The sequence below is a fragment of the Acomys minous genome, assembly GCF_964271855.1.
Source record: "Acomys minous genome assembly, chromosome: 2".
Taxonomy (NCBI): domain Eukaryota; kingdom Metazoa; phylum Chordata; class Mammalia; order Rodentia; family Muridae; genus Acomys; species Acomys minous.
In genome coordinates, this window is record NC_140484.1 from 42,898,783 (window position 1) to 42,913,863 (window position 15,081).

Genomic DNA, 15,081 nt, shown 5'->3' on the forward strand with positions numbered 1-15,081 from the left:
GAGAATCATGGGAGAATGGCAAAGTAGAAGGATCCAGAGGATCCTAGAAGCCTACAAGTAGAACATTATGATAGGCAGATTTGGACCCAGGGGTCCCGCTCAAACTAAGGCACCAGCCAAGGACAATACAGGCTGTAAAACTTTAAACCCCTACCTAGATCTAGCCAATGGTTAGAACATTCTCCACAGTAGAGTGGAGAGTGGGATATGACTTTCTCACATACTCTGGTGCCTCACCTTTGACCATGTCCCCTGGAGGGGAGACCTGGTGGCACTCAGAGGAAGGACAGCAGGTTACCAAGAAGAGACTTGATACCCTATGAGCATATAGAGGGGGAGGTAATCCCCCTCAGGAACAGTCATAGGGGAGGGGAATAAGGGGAAAATGGGAGGGAGGGAAGAATGGGAGGATACAAGGGATGGGATAACCATTGAGATGTAACAAGAATAAATTAATAAAAAAGAAAAGAAAAGAAAACAGCAGCATCATTTCCCCACTAAGGCTCTCAGATCAGCTCAAAGAGAAAAATAGACATTTTCTTTTGCCAGTCCCTGACGTGAGCGACTTCAACATTTGCCCAAGTGTCAGGTTCTCTGTACAATGCACATCACCACAACCTCACTGCCTACAGAAAATTTTAGGGAGAAATAAGACCAATGGGACTAGCTAAACCCACCACACGCCTCTCGAGTAGCTCTTCCACTACTGAGCAAGAATCTCAAGTACTCTGGCACCCGGCCCAAGCACTTAGCAAACCTTTTTGTTCGAAGACTTCCACTGCCCCGGGTAGGAAGGCGTGCCTTCACAGATAGAGCGAACCCTCTCAAGAGCGGTACCTTATTCTGCTCACACACGTATGGGATCCTCAGGGTGTCCATCGCTCTGATCATGGCTTGCATGGCGGTGAATATGTTTTGGTAAACCAGCTTCGTGAAGCCCTTCCGGTCTTCGTCGCTGTAGCCAGACCCATGGATTATCCTCATTTGCTTGATAAATGTGCTTTTCCCACTCTCCCCAGTGCCTAAGAGAAAAACAGTGAGTGAAGAACAGTTAGCAGACTCGAAAGGGATCCCGGGCAGCCTTAGCCCACACCATGGGAGACAGGTGGGCAGGATGGGCTTGAAAAGAGTTTAAGAGGCAGTTCGTCCTGAGCCCAGGCGATGCCTCCCCACCTTCCTTTCCTCAAGTCTTTAAAATGAGTCACCTGTGTCTGACCATCCTGAACGCAAAGGAGCGGCTTCGGTGTGCAGGAAGACCCGAGCAGCAAAACTCTCAGAGAAAAGGATAATTAACTTGCCAGCATGTACTTGATCCTTGTGCAATGAAGCATCGTTCGCAGCTATGCCGAGTGTCTAGGCGATTGCTGCTGCTCATGCCCCAATCTGTATTTCAGGAGGTCTGCAAAACTCCTAACACTAGCCTGAGACACCAAGAAACGTGCATTGCTGAACTATCCCATTGGTCTTTAATGTACAGAGGAGTCTAGACATGATGTATAGAAAACAGGATGCCAAGATTCCATATTTCTCTCAGATTGAGAATCTGCTAAAAAGGTAGTAAAAGTATTGATGCAATGAAGCTCAATATTTCTAATACTGTCTGTGATAAATGGAATCAATTATATGAGATATTCATGGTTATTCCCAAAATCTTAATATTGCTTCATAATTTTTATTAGCAGTTTGGTTGTTAATAAGGTTTCGAGCTAAAATGAAGGAAAAACTATCTCAGAAGTAAAGTTACTCACACTATACCCTTTAAATAAATGTACTTTACAAAGTGAACATTATTTTCATAATTTGTTACAAAAAGAGAAAAATTGTCTAATAGTGTTTCTGTTATAAGAAAATCATATGTGAAAAATATCAACTAAAACAATATAGAAATGTTTTTTATATCTAAGACCAAAGATTGATTTCATGAAATAATTAATTGTGACTCTCTATAGTCACTCACTTTCCAGTGTCCTAGATTGTACAATTGTCATCAAATTCTACCATCTCTGGCATATTATTGAACCTAAGTCACATAAATTCCATGTTTGTACCTTTTTTTTTTTTTAACATTTTATTTATAGAGAAGCCTTCTTCAGAGTAGGAGGCTAGAATACATAATAGTTACTGATTTGATTAAACTTAGTGACTTTTAAACTTATATGGACTTTGCTGTACACCCTAACCAGGCCCCGGAAAACTCTCAGAGTAAGGCCTATGGCAAAGGCCCGAGTGAGAGAAAACATTTAAGTATCTTATAAGAGTCTTCTGGCAAAAACAAGTATTTCTTAAGATTTGCCAAACCGCGCACTTGCTCTCTTTTTTGTTTCTCCATTAAGCCCCCAGTGTGTTCCCTTTCCCTCAGGAAGACAGACAAAGGTAGACAAGCGGGCCTGGTGGTGGTGTGTGTGGCCCACTGCCCTCAGCAGCCTTCCTCAAAGGCGCTTCCTTCTATGCTATACTCCAGCAGCGCCAGCCCACTCTCATACTGACCCTCCTTAGGCGACTCACACAGGCTTTACTCCCCTTCCTGGTCTTTACTCTTGGCCTTGCCTGGGCCTCCTGACCAGATCTAGCTCCCTACTCAGGTAACAGCCCTACTCACAATTAGGATGCGTCTTCTCACCTCGATTAAATTTATCAGGATACTTCCTCCTCACAGCTATTATCACAGGCTAGCCTTAAACTAGACCAGTGGTCCTCAACCTTCCTGATGCTGCAGCCCTTAAATATAGTTCCTTGTGTTGTGGTGACCCCCAACCATAAAATTATTTCCATTGCTACTTCATAACTGTAATTTTGTTCCCGTTATAAATCCTAATGTAAATATCTGATACGTGGAATATCTGATATGTGACCCCTGTGAAAGGATTGTTAGGCCCCTCTCCCCCAAAGAGGCTTTGACCCACAGGTGGAGAACACTGATGTAGACACTCCTACAGGTATGCCTGAAGGCCTGTCAACTCAATGCCAAGTTGATAATTAACACTAACCATTATACCAATGCTGTTTTGTTTGGGGGGGGGGGTGTTTTTGGTTCATTTTGTTGGTGTGTATGTGTGTGTGTTGTTGTTTTTGGGGTTTTGTGTGTGTGTGTTTGTGTGTGTGTGTGTGTGTGTGTGTGTGTCTGTGTGTGTGTGTGTGTGTCTGTGTGTGCCTGTTTTGGTGTCTGACATTTGGCAACACCAATAAATATTGAGCAGTGCTTGACGTTATGTGTCTTCCTCAGCCGCTCCCTACCTAAATCTTTGAGTCAGGGTCTCACACAGAATCTGGGACTCCTGGAGTCAGTGAGGCCAGCTGATGGACCCCTAAGTCCCAGAGCTCCACCTGCCTCCACCTTCCCAGCTCCAGGATCATAGCCACATGTCACGATGCTGGCTCTGTACAGGGATGCTGGAGATATGAATTCGGGTCTTTATACTTAATCAGCAAGCATTGTATTGATTGAATCATTTCCCAGATCCCTTCTTAATAATCCTTTAACTCTACAGTTCAGTCATGGTAAATAATTCAGTGTTGTGCAATCAATTGTCAGAACTCCTTTAATCTTACAAAACTGAACCCCACCCCCAACCTTGGTAAATACCTTTCATTTCTGCTTTTCCAACCTGACTACTCTTGGCACCTAATCCACATGAAGCTATACAATCTTTATTCTTTTGTGCCTGACTTGTTGTTTCAGTTAGCATCCTCGAGCTGCGTCCATGCTACAGCAGACCCTGCAGTCCTTTCCTGAGTAGCATATCTCTGAATTTCTCAAGATATTTTTTTAAATCTAAGTAAGCTGCAACTACCTATGATATCCAACACATGGAAGATAGAACATGCCAATTCTGTGTTCTACCCTCTGTTCCACATGTGTCAAAAGACTCCAACCATGGAGACAAGCAAAGAAAGACCCTAGAGCCTTACTCTGATAGTCAATGACCTCTTTTGGGTCCTAACTGGATGCTGGTACTGACAAACATTAAAGTAGTCATTATCCTGGGGGCTCTATCCAAGTCATCTCCTTTAATCTTCAGAACTTCTCCGTGAAATAAGTCTTGTTGTCTTCAGTGCACAGGTGAGAAACCTAGGATTCAGGCTGGCTTATATAAAATCTGCAAGTACACATGGGTGTCAAAAGAAAGACCGGTAATCAACTCACTTAGGCTCCACAGATGTCAGAGAAGATAATCTGGCACACAAACTGAAGGACCTGATGAGCAAATTTTAAGTCTAGCCACACACAATGTAAAGCCCAGACAAGCGCCCACTGTGCAGATACACCCTGCCCAGGGCCTGCTGGGATGTGCCAGAACCTTCCTGTGAAGTTCGCCGTGTGCATGTCAGTCTTGGTGCTTCCCTTCCTGAGACTCAGTTCTCAGAGTACCAAGGCTCTTCTAGGGCCACCCAAAGAACTGCACAAAACTGAGCAGAGTGCAGACTCCATCTCTGAAATCCGACTAGCGATGCTTGCCCCAAAGTCCTAAGGCAAATTCGATCTCTGTTCCCACAGAATTCTGGGATTACAGTACTCTTAGGCTTCTTTCTTTTCCACCCAGCAGGACTGACCCTCTGGCCCCATGTCAGCTCACCCCAAACAAACATTAGCCCTGTGTGTTACAGACAAAGAGGCCAATGTGAACAAGGAGATTATGTAACTGCTTCTAGCAAGTTGTCACTGTGAGCTTGAAGCCAAGAAACTCACTCAAGACAGCTGGAAAATCTGCAGCAAGATGAGGAAGCTCCTAGTAGCAAGGCCTGTCCTCTCACACCAGAAAAAAAAAAGTTTCAAAAGCCACTGATTTCTTCCTCTGTATTTGGAGAATTAAAACAAAAAAGTTTAGAATAGTTTTAAGACTAAATAAGAAAAGTACTTATTAATATCATTATTTTTAAATACTCTTCAATAAAATCTTTGGTTTCAAATACACACACGTGTGCCCACACACATGTGCGTATACACACACACACACACACACACACACACACACACACAAGGATAGGTTAGAGGCAAAGAAGAGACTGAAGGACATGAACCATCAAAGGCAAAGATAAGAAAACAAACAAAAAAATCATTGGGGTGGGGGTGCTCTTGCTCTCACTTAAGCTGCCTTATACTCAACTGGAACCATCTATTTCCAGAAGAGAAACCAAGAATCGTACAGATTACACAGGTCTGGGTCTCTTCTAGGTCGGCACTGGCACATGCTCTTCCCGTGACAGTTTGGTAGAGATTTGCAGTCTATATACACAGCCTAGATGTAGAGGCTGTATCACCTGGGTCTGTGTAAGTATAGTCTCTTATGTTTGCACAATGGTCAAATTTCCTATCATGTTTTTCAGAGCATATGACCACTGTTAAGTTAGGAGTGTCTGCGCTTTTCAGTTCTTAACAGTGTCAAGGGCCAGCTTGTGTGAGCTGCTTGCTTATCGTCATCATCTCACTGCCACCTTCCCTAACAAAGCCAGTGATCATCTCACTGTAACTGCCTTCCCTAACAAAGCCAGTGATCATCTCACTGTAACTGCCTTCCCTAACAAAGCCAGTGATCATCTCACTGTAACTGCCTTCCCTAACAAAGCCAGTGATCATCTCACTGTAACTGCCTTCCCTAACAAAGCCAGTGATCATCTCACTGCCACTGCCTTCCCTAACAAAGCCAGTGATCATCTCACTGCAACTGCCTTCCCTAACAAATCCAGTGATCATCTCACTGCAACTGCCTTCCCTAACAAAGCCAGTGATCATCTCACTGCCACTGCCTTCCCTAACAAAGCCAATGATCATCTCACTGCAACTGCCTTCCCTAACAAAGCCAGTGATCATCTCACTGCAACTGCCTTCCCTAACAAAACCAGCGATCATCTCACTGCCACCTTCCCTTACAAAGCCAGTGATCATCTCACTGCCACTGCCTTCCCTAACAAAGCCAATGATCATCTCACTGCAACTGCCTTCCCTAACAAAGCCAGTGATCATCTCACTGCAACTGCCTTCCCTAACAAAACCAGCGATCATCTCACTGCCACCTTCCCTTACAAAGCCAGTGATCATCTCACTGCCACTGCCTTCCCTAACAAAGCCAATGATCATCTCACTGCAACTGCCTTCCCTAACAAAGCCAGTGATCATCTCACTGTAACTGCCTTCCCTAACAAAGTCAGTGATCATCTCACTGTAACTGCCTTCCCTAACAAAGCCAGTGATCATCTCACTGTAACTGCCTTCCCTAACAAAGCCAGTGATCATCTCACTGCAACTGCCTTCCCTAACAAAGCCAGTGATCATCTCACTGTAACTGCCTTCCCTAACAAAGCCAGTGATCATCTCACTGCAACTGCCTTCCCTAACAAAGCCAGTGATCATCTCACTGTAACTGCCTTCCCTAACAAAGCCAGTGATCATCTCACTGCAACTGCCTTCCCTAACAAAGCCAGTGATCATCTCACTGTAACTGCCTTCCCTAACAAAGCCAGTGATCATCTCACTGCAACTGCCTTCCCTAACAAAGCCAGTGATCATCTCACTGCAACTGCCTTCCCTAACAAAGCCAGCGAGTAACAATCGGCCAGACACTCAGGCCAGTGCTCACCAGAGGACCTCCTGCCCCCTTTCTGTGACTATGATAGCTGAGCTCTCAGCAGGGGAGGATCAAGCCACCCCCACATGCCCCCATACTCACACTGCCTCCCCTGTCTCTTGTTGTGAAGCACCACTTAGGAGCTTTTGCCCCTGTTTCCTTTAAGTAAGTGTTCTTTCTTTGACCAGGACACTCAGACACGTGTCTCTTGCTACTCTGCCATGCGCTGCATATAAAGATAAAGCGTTTTCTCTTCTCTTCTCCACAGGCTCCCTGCTAACTGCGGGTGAGGGCTGTGGGCCTCTGGCCTTGTAGGGTTAGGGTTCTTTCTTGACTTTCTTGGGAGCTTTCTTGACTTTACTGTCCAGTGGTGTCGCTTAAGCCTCAGTCCTATGTGTATCCATATTGCAATTTGGGCATCTCCCTATGACACCTATTATTTTACTTTATCTGTTGTTCAAATAAACTTGTTATTAGATATGAAAACCCTGTGTTGTGCACAACAATCAAATTAATTATAATAAGACATATTACTTTGCAATATTCCAACAGAAATCAGCTCACCTCTTTCCAGTTATATCAGTGCTACATTTTGTGGGCTACTCACAAAGGATTGTCCTTTGTCAGTAAAATTATCCCTTCAACTTCTCATTCAAGATTGTTTCCTAGTCCCTATCTCTCCTTTCCCTCTCTAGAGGCCTCTGAAATTCCACCCAGGAATCTCACCCAGATACAAAACAGCAAGGCTACAAACGTGTAGCTGAAAACAGGCACAGAAACCGTCTACACTAAGACTCTATACTTCTGGAATTGAGAAAGCAAATCAAGGTTAAAGGTTTACTTTAATTTCAAATACTGCAGAAAAGCTCATTGTAGGGGTAGGGGGTGGCAAAAAAAAAAGTTGCTTTTAGAAGCCAGGAAGATATAGGGGCCAAAGCAAAATAAATCCTCTGAATGATAGATAAAAGATACCTAAACAGAAAACCAATTGTTCTAGAATTTACCCAGACTCCAGAAAGACTGGCTCCCTAAACAAGCTGCTGACTCAGGTAATGGCCTACTGTAGTTCCTGTCCCTGCAACCCCCACCTCCCAAAAGCCAGTGTTCTCAGCCTACGGTTACAACAGACACTGTGGAGACAGTAAAACATAACTTACAAGAATGAAGACTGATGGAGATGTCACCCAACTTACATGACCAACAAGCTAAAGGGGTATGAAGATGTCCCGTGTGACCACCGAATGGGCTCTCTATTAGCAGGGAACTTATTTCTCTTGACAGAGGACACAATAGTGACCTGAAATATATTCATAAATGGATATTCATGGATTATAGACCTCCATGATGACTTACTTAAGTAAGTAGTAAGGAGGGGGTTGTCATCAGAGAGAGGACCTGTTAGACATACAAAGCCAGCTTATCCCATGCCAGGTGTCTGCTGCGTGGCTTTCTGATGAAGACATGAAGGTGTGGTGCCAAGCACACTGTGGGGGCCTCAGGTTCTTTGTTAAGCCTTTTGTGGAATCCAAAATAAATAAATTCAAAATGCCTTTTGTGATCTTTAAGCCTCATTGGTTCTCACCTACAGAGGCCTGCCCAGATGATAGTGTTGTAACGTTGTTTGGTCCACTCCAGCTTGGGCTGACCTTGGAAGTTTCTACAGCTACAAGGGCTGCTTGCCTGAAGCTTGTCATTTAGCAGTTATGGGCTTATGAAAAAAGCTGCCAAATCCTGGGGAAAGCCAAAGAATTCCTCAAGTCCACAGCAGAACCCAAGGGGCAGAGGACTCAACAAAAGGCAGATTCTCTGCCCCTCCTCAGCTAAGTTCCCTGGCCCTGGTAAGAGCCTGGGAGAATGCATTTGTGGACAGTATTATAGAGGCTTTTGTGGGATGGATGGAAAGACTGCTTCAGGGTCCCTTTTGAAGGAAATGTTTGACAGAGTCCTCCCGGGACAGAAATGCTCCTGTGGGAAGGACTGTAAGCTTTGTCATAGGTGAAAGCAGTGTTGGCGGGGGTTTGCCCTTGGACACACCACGGATACTCCCTGAGATTAACCTTGAGACAGACTGGGTGGAGCCATCCTGGACCTGGAATTCAGGAAGGGGACCTGGGACTCCACCTGGACTATTATGTTTCTAATAGGCCCTCAATGGGAGAGGGAGACTGCCCTTGACACTTGAGACAGGCAGGCAGAGAGGAGAGAGGAGCAGGAGGTTGAGACTGGGTTTGAGCAGACATGGATCTGGAAGATGATCAGCGAACAGGCCGGACCAGCACACAGGCCAAAGACACCAAGGGACCCGTCCCGTGGAATGGATACCGGAAGGTTCACTCTTTTTTTCCCTTTAACCTCTTGTGTGAGCTAGTTGGGTTGTATAACAAAGTTTAATTGTTAAGAAATAGAGCCAACATGCTCCAGCTGCTTCACCGTGTTCAGTTGAATTGATGGGTTTTTCTACCAACTTCCAATTTCATTTCTTCATGAATAAATGCCCCCGGGGCCTACAAGATCTACTCTTCCATTTTGAGGGGAAAAATATTTTTTAAGAAGCAAAAAGAATCACTTATTTAAGTCTGCCCAAGCCTCATGTCACCATCAAACCATGGCACAATCCCAGCGTCCATCCTCAGCCTTAGAGGCTTCCTGTTTTTAACCATAAAAGGAAGAGTAACGTCTTGTGCAACAACTGAACTGGAAACGACTGTTGACAGATTCATGGCGACTCTGAGCAAAAGAAGTTTGTATGATGGTTAAATAAATAGGTAGGAAAAATGGAAAGAAATTAAGTGATGAAGCCTAAAAGACAGTGTAAGATTTAAAAGGGGGAAGAGCGGTTCAAAGTATGTTGTATCATACTTGATGGTCTTTTGGATTTATTAAAATGTCCAATTGTCTTTATGGACTGGGGGGGGGGGAGAAGGCATGATTCTAGGCACAGCAGCCCTTCCCATAGGTAGATGTCACATCCATGGACTTGACCAACTATGGATGAGAGATATGTTTTAAAACTTCATGCAGGGCCAACATGGTCCTAATAAAAACAAAAGTACCCTCCAAAAAGCCCATGACTTTAGTTCAGTCCCTAGGACCCAATGGCAGCAGAAGAGACCAGATTCCTTCAAGTTGTCATCTGACTCCCACATACACACAGTACCACACGTATACCTCCACAAAATAAGCAAATCTGCAATAAAAAATGTAAAAATAACCCAACTCTACTGATGTGTATGTAGACTCTTTTCCTATCGTTAGTTCCCAAACACTACCATGCATCAATGAAGTAACAGTCCCATCTTACTAATACAGAGATGAGCTAAAGCACCCAAGAGCTCGTAGACAGGTTATATACAAACACAACATCATTTAACAGCAGGAGACACAAGTGCAGTATTTTCTGACAACTAGGAGAGGCATAGGCATCAGTCCCTCAATTGACATCAAGAGCAATCATATGACCTTTTACTTAATCAAAATATCATGTTGATTAAGATGTACTTTCAAATCCAAAGCATCTGTGAGAAGTTGTTTTTTTAAGATTAAATATAATGTATATGAGTATTTTGCTGCATGTATGTATTTGCATCATATGTGTGTGCATGAAGGTCAGAAGAGGGTATCAGATTCCCTGGAACAGGAATTTTGAATGGTTGTGATCCACCAGGTGGGTGTTGGGCTAAACTCGGGTCCTTAGCAAAAGTAGCAAATGCTCTTAACCTGTGAGCTGTCTATCCAGCTCTCTTGCTCTTAGAGCAATCAAAGCTAAAGAGCCACACTAGCTATCTTTTAATCACAAGGACTTTTTGAATTCTTAGTTTTTAAATATAGGTACAGAAAACAGTACATGTTCCACATTTGCTATCAATACATTTAAGATTTAAAATGCAGAGAAACGTCAGGGTAAGTTTTCATTCTAAATTAATTTGGGCTATTTACTTATATAATCAAATCTTTATAATGTTGTAAAGGTGGGATGCACTAAAAATTCAATATAAGCATTTTTTAGATCAGTTTTAATTACTTTATTTCAGGAAACATTTGGCACTAGTTTATATTTATTTCCTGGGTGCAGTTACATGGTCCAGACATGTTTGTGATGGGCAACCACCAATCCTTCTGCAAAGAGCTACTCAATTCAGCTGCTCTCTGGCACACTCCTGTAATCCCAGCATTCAGGAGGCTACTACAGGAGGGTTGGAAAATTGAGGCCAGGCTGGGCTACACAGTAAGATCCTGGGCCTCCACATGACCCCTCCCCTCTCTCTCACACACACACACACCACACACACACATACACAAACACACAGATAAAAGACAACGCTATACAATTGAGTTTATTCTATGTCAACTGTTCATTTATAAGACTCTGCAAAAGTAATACAATACTTGTTTGCAACTAAACTCCATTTTGGAGCCTTCTCTAGACCTCCGTGAGTCTTTCTCTAGAAATGGATAAATCACATCAATGGCAAGAAACATCCTATCCTGATATGCTTTATGGCTAGCAGATAAAACAGCAGAGATCCCATTAGCACCACTCATTCTTTTTATAAGAAAGATCATGACTTCACCTTTTGCCGACTGAGACTGACTCATGATTGATTTACAAGAAGGGCCAACATATGCAGTTTCATGAATGGTTTTAGAACCTCCCACAGATCACTGCTGCTTCTGAAAATAAGCGCACGCATGCGAGCGCACACACATACACATTCTTTCTTTTTTATTGAAAAATAAAATCATTCATATTACATCTCAATTGCTATCCCATCCTGTGCATCCTCCCATTCCTCCCTCCCTCCCACTTTCACCCCATTCCCCTTCCCTATGACTGTGACTGAGGGGGACCTCCTCCCCCTGAATATGATGCTAGGGTATCAAGTTTCTTCTCGGTAGTCTGCTATCCTTCCTCCAAATGCCATCGGGCCTCCCCATCAAGGGGACATGGCCAAATATGGGGCACTAGAGTTCACACACACACATTCTTACAGTAACATTTCCCTGAGCAGTCCCAATGTCAGGATGCTGGTAGGCAATGGTTCTCAGCCTGTGGAAGCTGCAGGGGGTACTGTAACACTAGCCCTGCTGACTCACAGAAAGCCTGCAGTCAGAACTGCCCTGGTACATCATGACAACTGCTCCAAAGCTGGATATTTGCTCATGCTGAGAGTGCAGGAAAAAAATAGAACAAGAGCATCCAGGAAATGACAGAAGCCTTAAAACTGAGGGAGAAATGATCTTCCTTGAGTCCACATGAACGTAGGCAAGGGGATGAAGGAACCATTTTGAAACAGCATGAAATTCTGTTGAAGCACAGATGGTCAAGGCAGTCATAATCCTTCACCCCGGGACAAATTCAAATTGAACAAAATAAACACTGGTTAACCAACCCCTGGTAGTTCTGCCAGTGCACCTAAAGAGGGGACAATAGCGACAATGAAAACATGAGATTCCTGATACGGCACTGTATTCTCTCATCCACCTTGGGAAGGAAAAAAAAAAGTTAAAGTTCTCCTTGGAGCTCTGGAAAAATACAAAACAAGTTTATTCAGACTGACACCTACACAAGCAGACACGGAAGTTTCATTCTTCCATTGCAGCCACACATATAAATTTACCTTTGAAGTGTTCAGCATAAGAACTGAGCAGCCGAGGAACTGCAAAGTGGTACTGTAGGCAAGACCACACACCCATGTGAAGCACGGGCTTTGACAGTTGGGGGTTTATCTCACCCATAGGCTGTTGACACACTAGGCAACTTCTCTGTCTCATCTCACACTGGTCTAGCACTGCCATTCACAAATGTTCCTGAAAGACACTTATCCTCATCTCCCTGTCACTCCAGTACCTTTACGCCATATGCCTTCTCATTTCGTGATGAAAACATTTGAGAATTATCCAACACGTCACTCACCAATATATAAAAAAAAGCCCCTTAAATATATTTGCTTTGTTTTCACAATCTAAAGATTCATACCACCTTTGATGGCTAATTTTGGTTAATATCCTGACTAGACTGAGTAATAGCTGGAAAATAGGTACCGGGATGTAGGATTGCAGTAAATATACTGGATGATGTGGGAAAGCAAGCTTGTGGAAGGAAGATGGAAGTTTGAAAGAATGACATAAGAAAAGACTAAGCAAAAGTGGATGATTCTGGTGTTAGCTCAAGGTGCAAGTGGAGAGTCAGGCAGTAAACGCCATCCTGACAAAGTTTTAGATGAAAATACTTTTAGAGGAACCAATTGGCAAGTGGTCCATTGCTCATTCTTGTGTCAGCATGGCCATGGTTCTGACTCGCCTTTTGTCCTGTCTCTAATTACTTATAATTAAATACATTATACTTAAAGGTAACAGACCGATCCGACAGGCAGCATAGATCCAGGCTGCTGTGTGTGTGTTACTAGATGCTTCTCTCCTTCATTTTTGATATCATAACCCAATTACCTCATCTCTCCCCCCACCCCTGCTTCCCACTCTTCCCTCACTAGATGCTTTTAGCCAAATTAGCAAAAAGAATTTGGAACAAAGATGAACAAAGAACAAACCCTTGAAAAATCCACAGCTCGAGCCAGAGAAACATGATGGAGGGGGCAGAAGAAACCCCGAGAGCCAGGGAGTGAGGAAATGTGCCGCAAGAATATCTTCCAGCCATGCCATTGCAGTCAGGAACTCACTGCAGCTCTGGGGCTCTGCGTAAGACCTGCATGAAACTGGGGCCCAGCAACATTTGTTGTGAGTGGTAGAGGTTCCAGGAAGCCCCGCCCCACCCCCATCCTGAGGGATTATTGGTAGTTAATGGTTGCAAGGTTAGGAGTGTCATTTTCTTCAGTGGGACAGCCACTGCTAGGCTGCCAGCATACTGAGAAAATAATTTCTCATCCATGCTTAGGCAAATGACTCTAAACTCTGTGGGTCACATATAAAAAGAGACCATGAAAGCAGGAGGACACGTATGGAGAAGAAGTTTTGCAGGAAGGTAACAGAGAGGAATGGGGTGAAAATGACTAAAATTCATTACATGCATGTATGAAACTGTCAAAGAATTTTTTTTTAATTACTTCACAGGTTGTTCAGAAAAGCAAGGTGTGTAGAGATGCATCCACGACACTGTGGTTACTGTGATGTGCACCGCTGAAAAGAAACCACATGTTTTACATTGGAACAGTAGAAAATATAATAGATGAATGGATCTCGAGGATGCCATTATAGGCTCAAGGGTATCAAAATGAAAGTTTGTTTCAAAGACATCCATTTGAGGGGAGAACCTAGATGTAGAGGAGCCATGAGGTCTTTGTGCTCATAGATAAGCACTGGGGAAACCAAGAATGTTAAACCCTCAGGGTTCTCACATCAAGGGGAGATGCATACCTGTTTCCCACCCGGAAACCTGGGAGTGGATGTAGTTAATAAATAACCTGGTGACCTGTGCTATCTGGAGGGCCAGGCCACACCTGAATCCTCCAGACTATTATGTTTGTTCGTCTCAGACTCTATCTCCCTAGACCTTTATCCTGAGCATTGCTTCTCGGTCAATAAAACCCATCCATAAGGAAAATGTCACTTGTCCTTTACAACGGCCTAGCTAACTTCTGGACTATCTGTAGGGCCAGGCCAATCCTGACTCCCTCAGATTGTTATTTGGCTCAGTCATTTTCCCTAGACTCCTATCTTGAGCATTGTTTTGGAGTCAACAATTCCATCTTTACGGAAGAGGACATTGTTGGGGGTTGGTCGGGTGTATTTTGATGCTAATTAATAAAAAGCCATCCCACCGGGGCAGGGCAAATGAGATAGATGTGGGTAAGGTTCCTGGGCTTGGAGAGACAGAGAGAATCTTGGGAAGATGAGAGACCTGAGGAGGAGAGAGGAGAAGAGGGTTGCACCATCATGGGTTAGATGGAGGAGAAGCACACGGAGAGCGTGGATGGAGGAGACTTGGCCCAGATGAAAAACATTAGCAAGTACATGGAATTGTGGATGGGAGGTAGCTTGATAGAAATTACTAGAAGCAGATGGCATGGGATTGGGGCAGGTGTGGGATACCTGCCCCACTATGGGAAGCAGTTTAGAGGATTAATGTCTGCTGCACCCCAGGTTACCTAAGGCTATTTTAAAATATAACAAGTGTCTGTTTCTTGTTTGATTGCTAGTGAGTTATACTGCCATAATAATTATTATAGGTCAATAATAAACATTATTAGGTCATACTGCTAAATTAACAACAGGATATATGCATTTTATAAAGAGTCTCAGTGTAAACTTGTCTTGAGCTTTGTTGTACACACAGGATTGAGTTATTACCAGAAAATGTTTTTTCCAAAATTATGCTGTGCTTAAATGAGGTTAAAATAAACTGCCTGGTGTCTTGAGCTTTGTTGAATACATGGGATTGAGTTATTATCAGAAAATCTTTTCCCAAAATTATGCTGTACTTAAATACGGATAAAACAAACTGCCTGGGGTCAGACTCCAGAAGTTTGAACCAACACCGCTAACTAGGTTGCGTTGAACCAGA

General features: G+C 43.6%; 1 protein-coding gene across 1 annotated transcript in view; it reads right to left on the bottom strand.

Annotated features, from left to right (window-relative positions):
• The window catches only part of GNA14 (G protein subunit alpha 14), a 175,943-nt gene that overhangs the window by 67,022 nt on the left and 93,840 nt on the right, over positions 1-15,081 (bottom strand). The window contains exon 2 of the mRNA XM_084800536.1: positions 838-1,022. Within this exon, the coding sequence (XP_084656662.1) occupies positions 838-1,022 (185 nt within the window). The remainder of the gene's footprint in view (positions 1-837; positions 1,023-15,081) is intronic.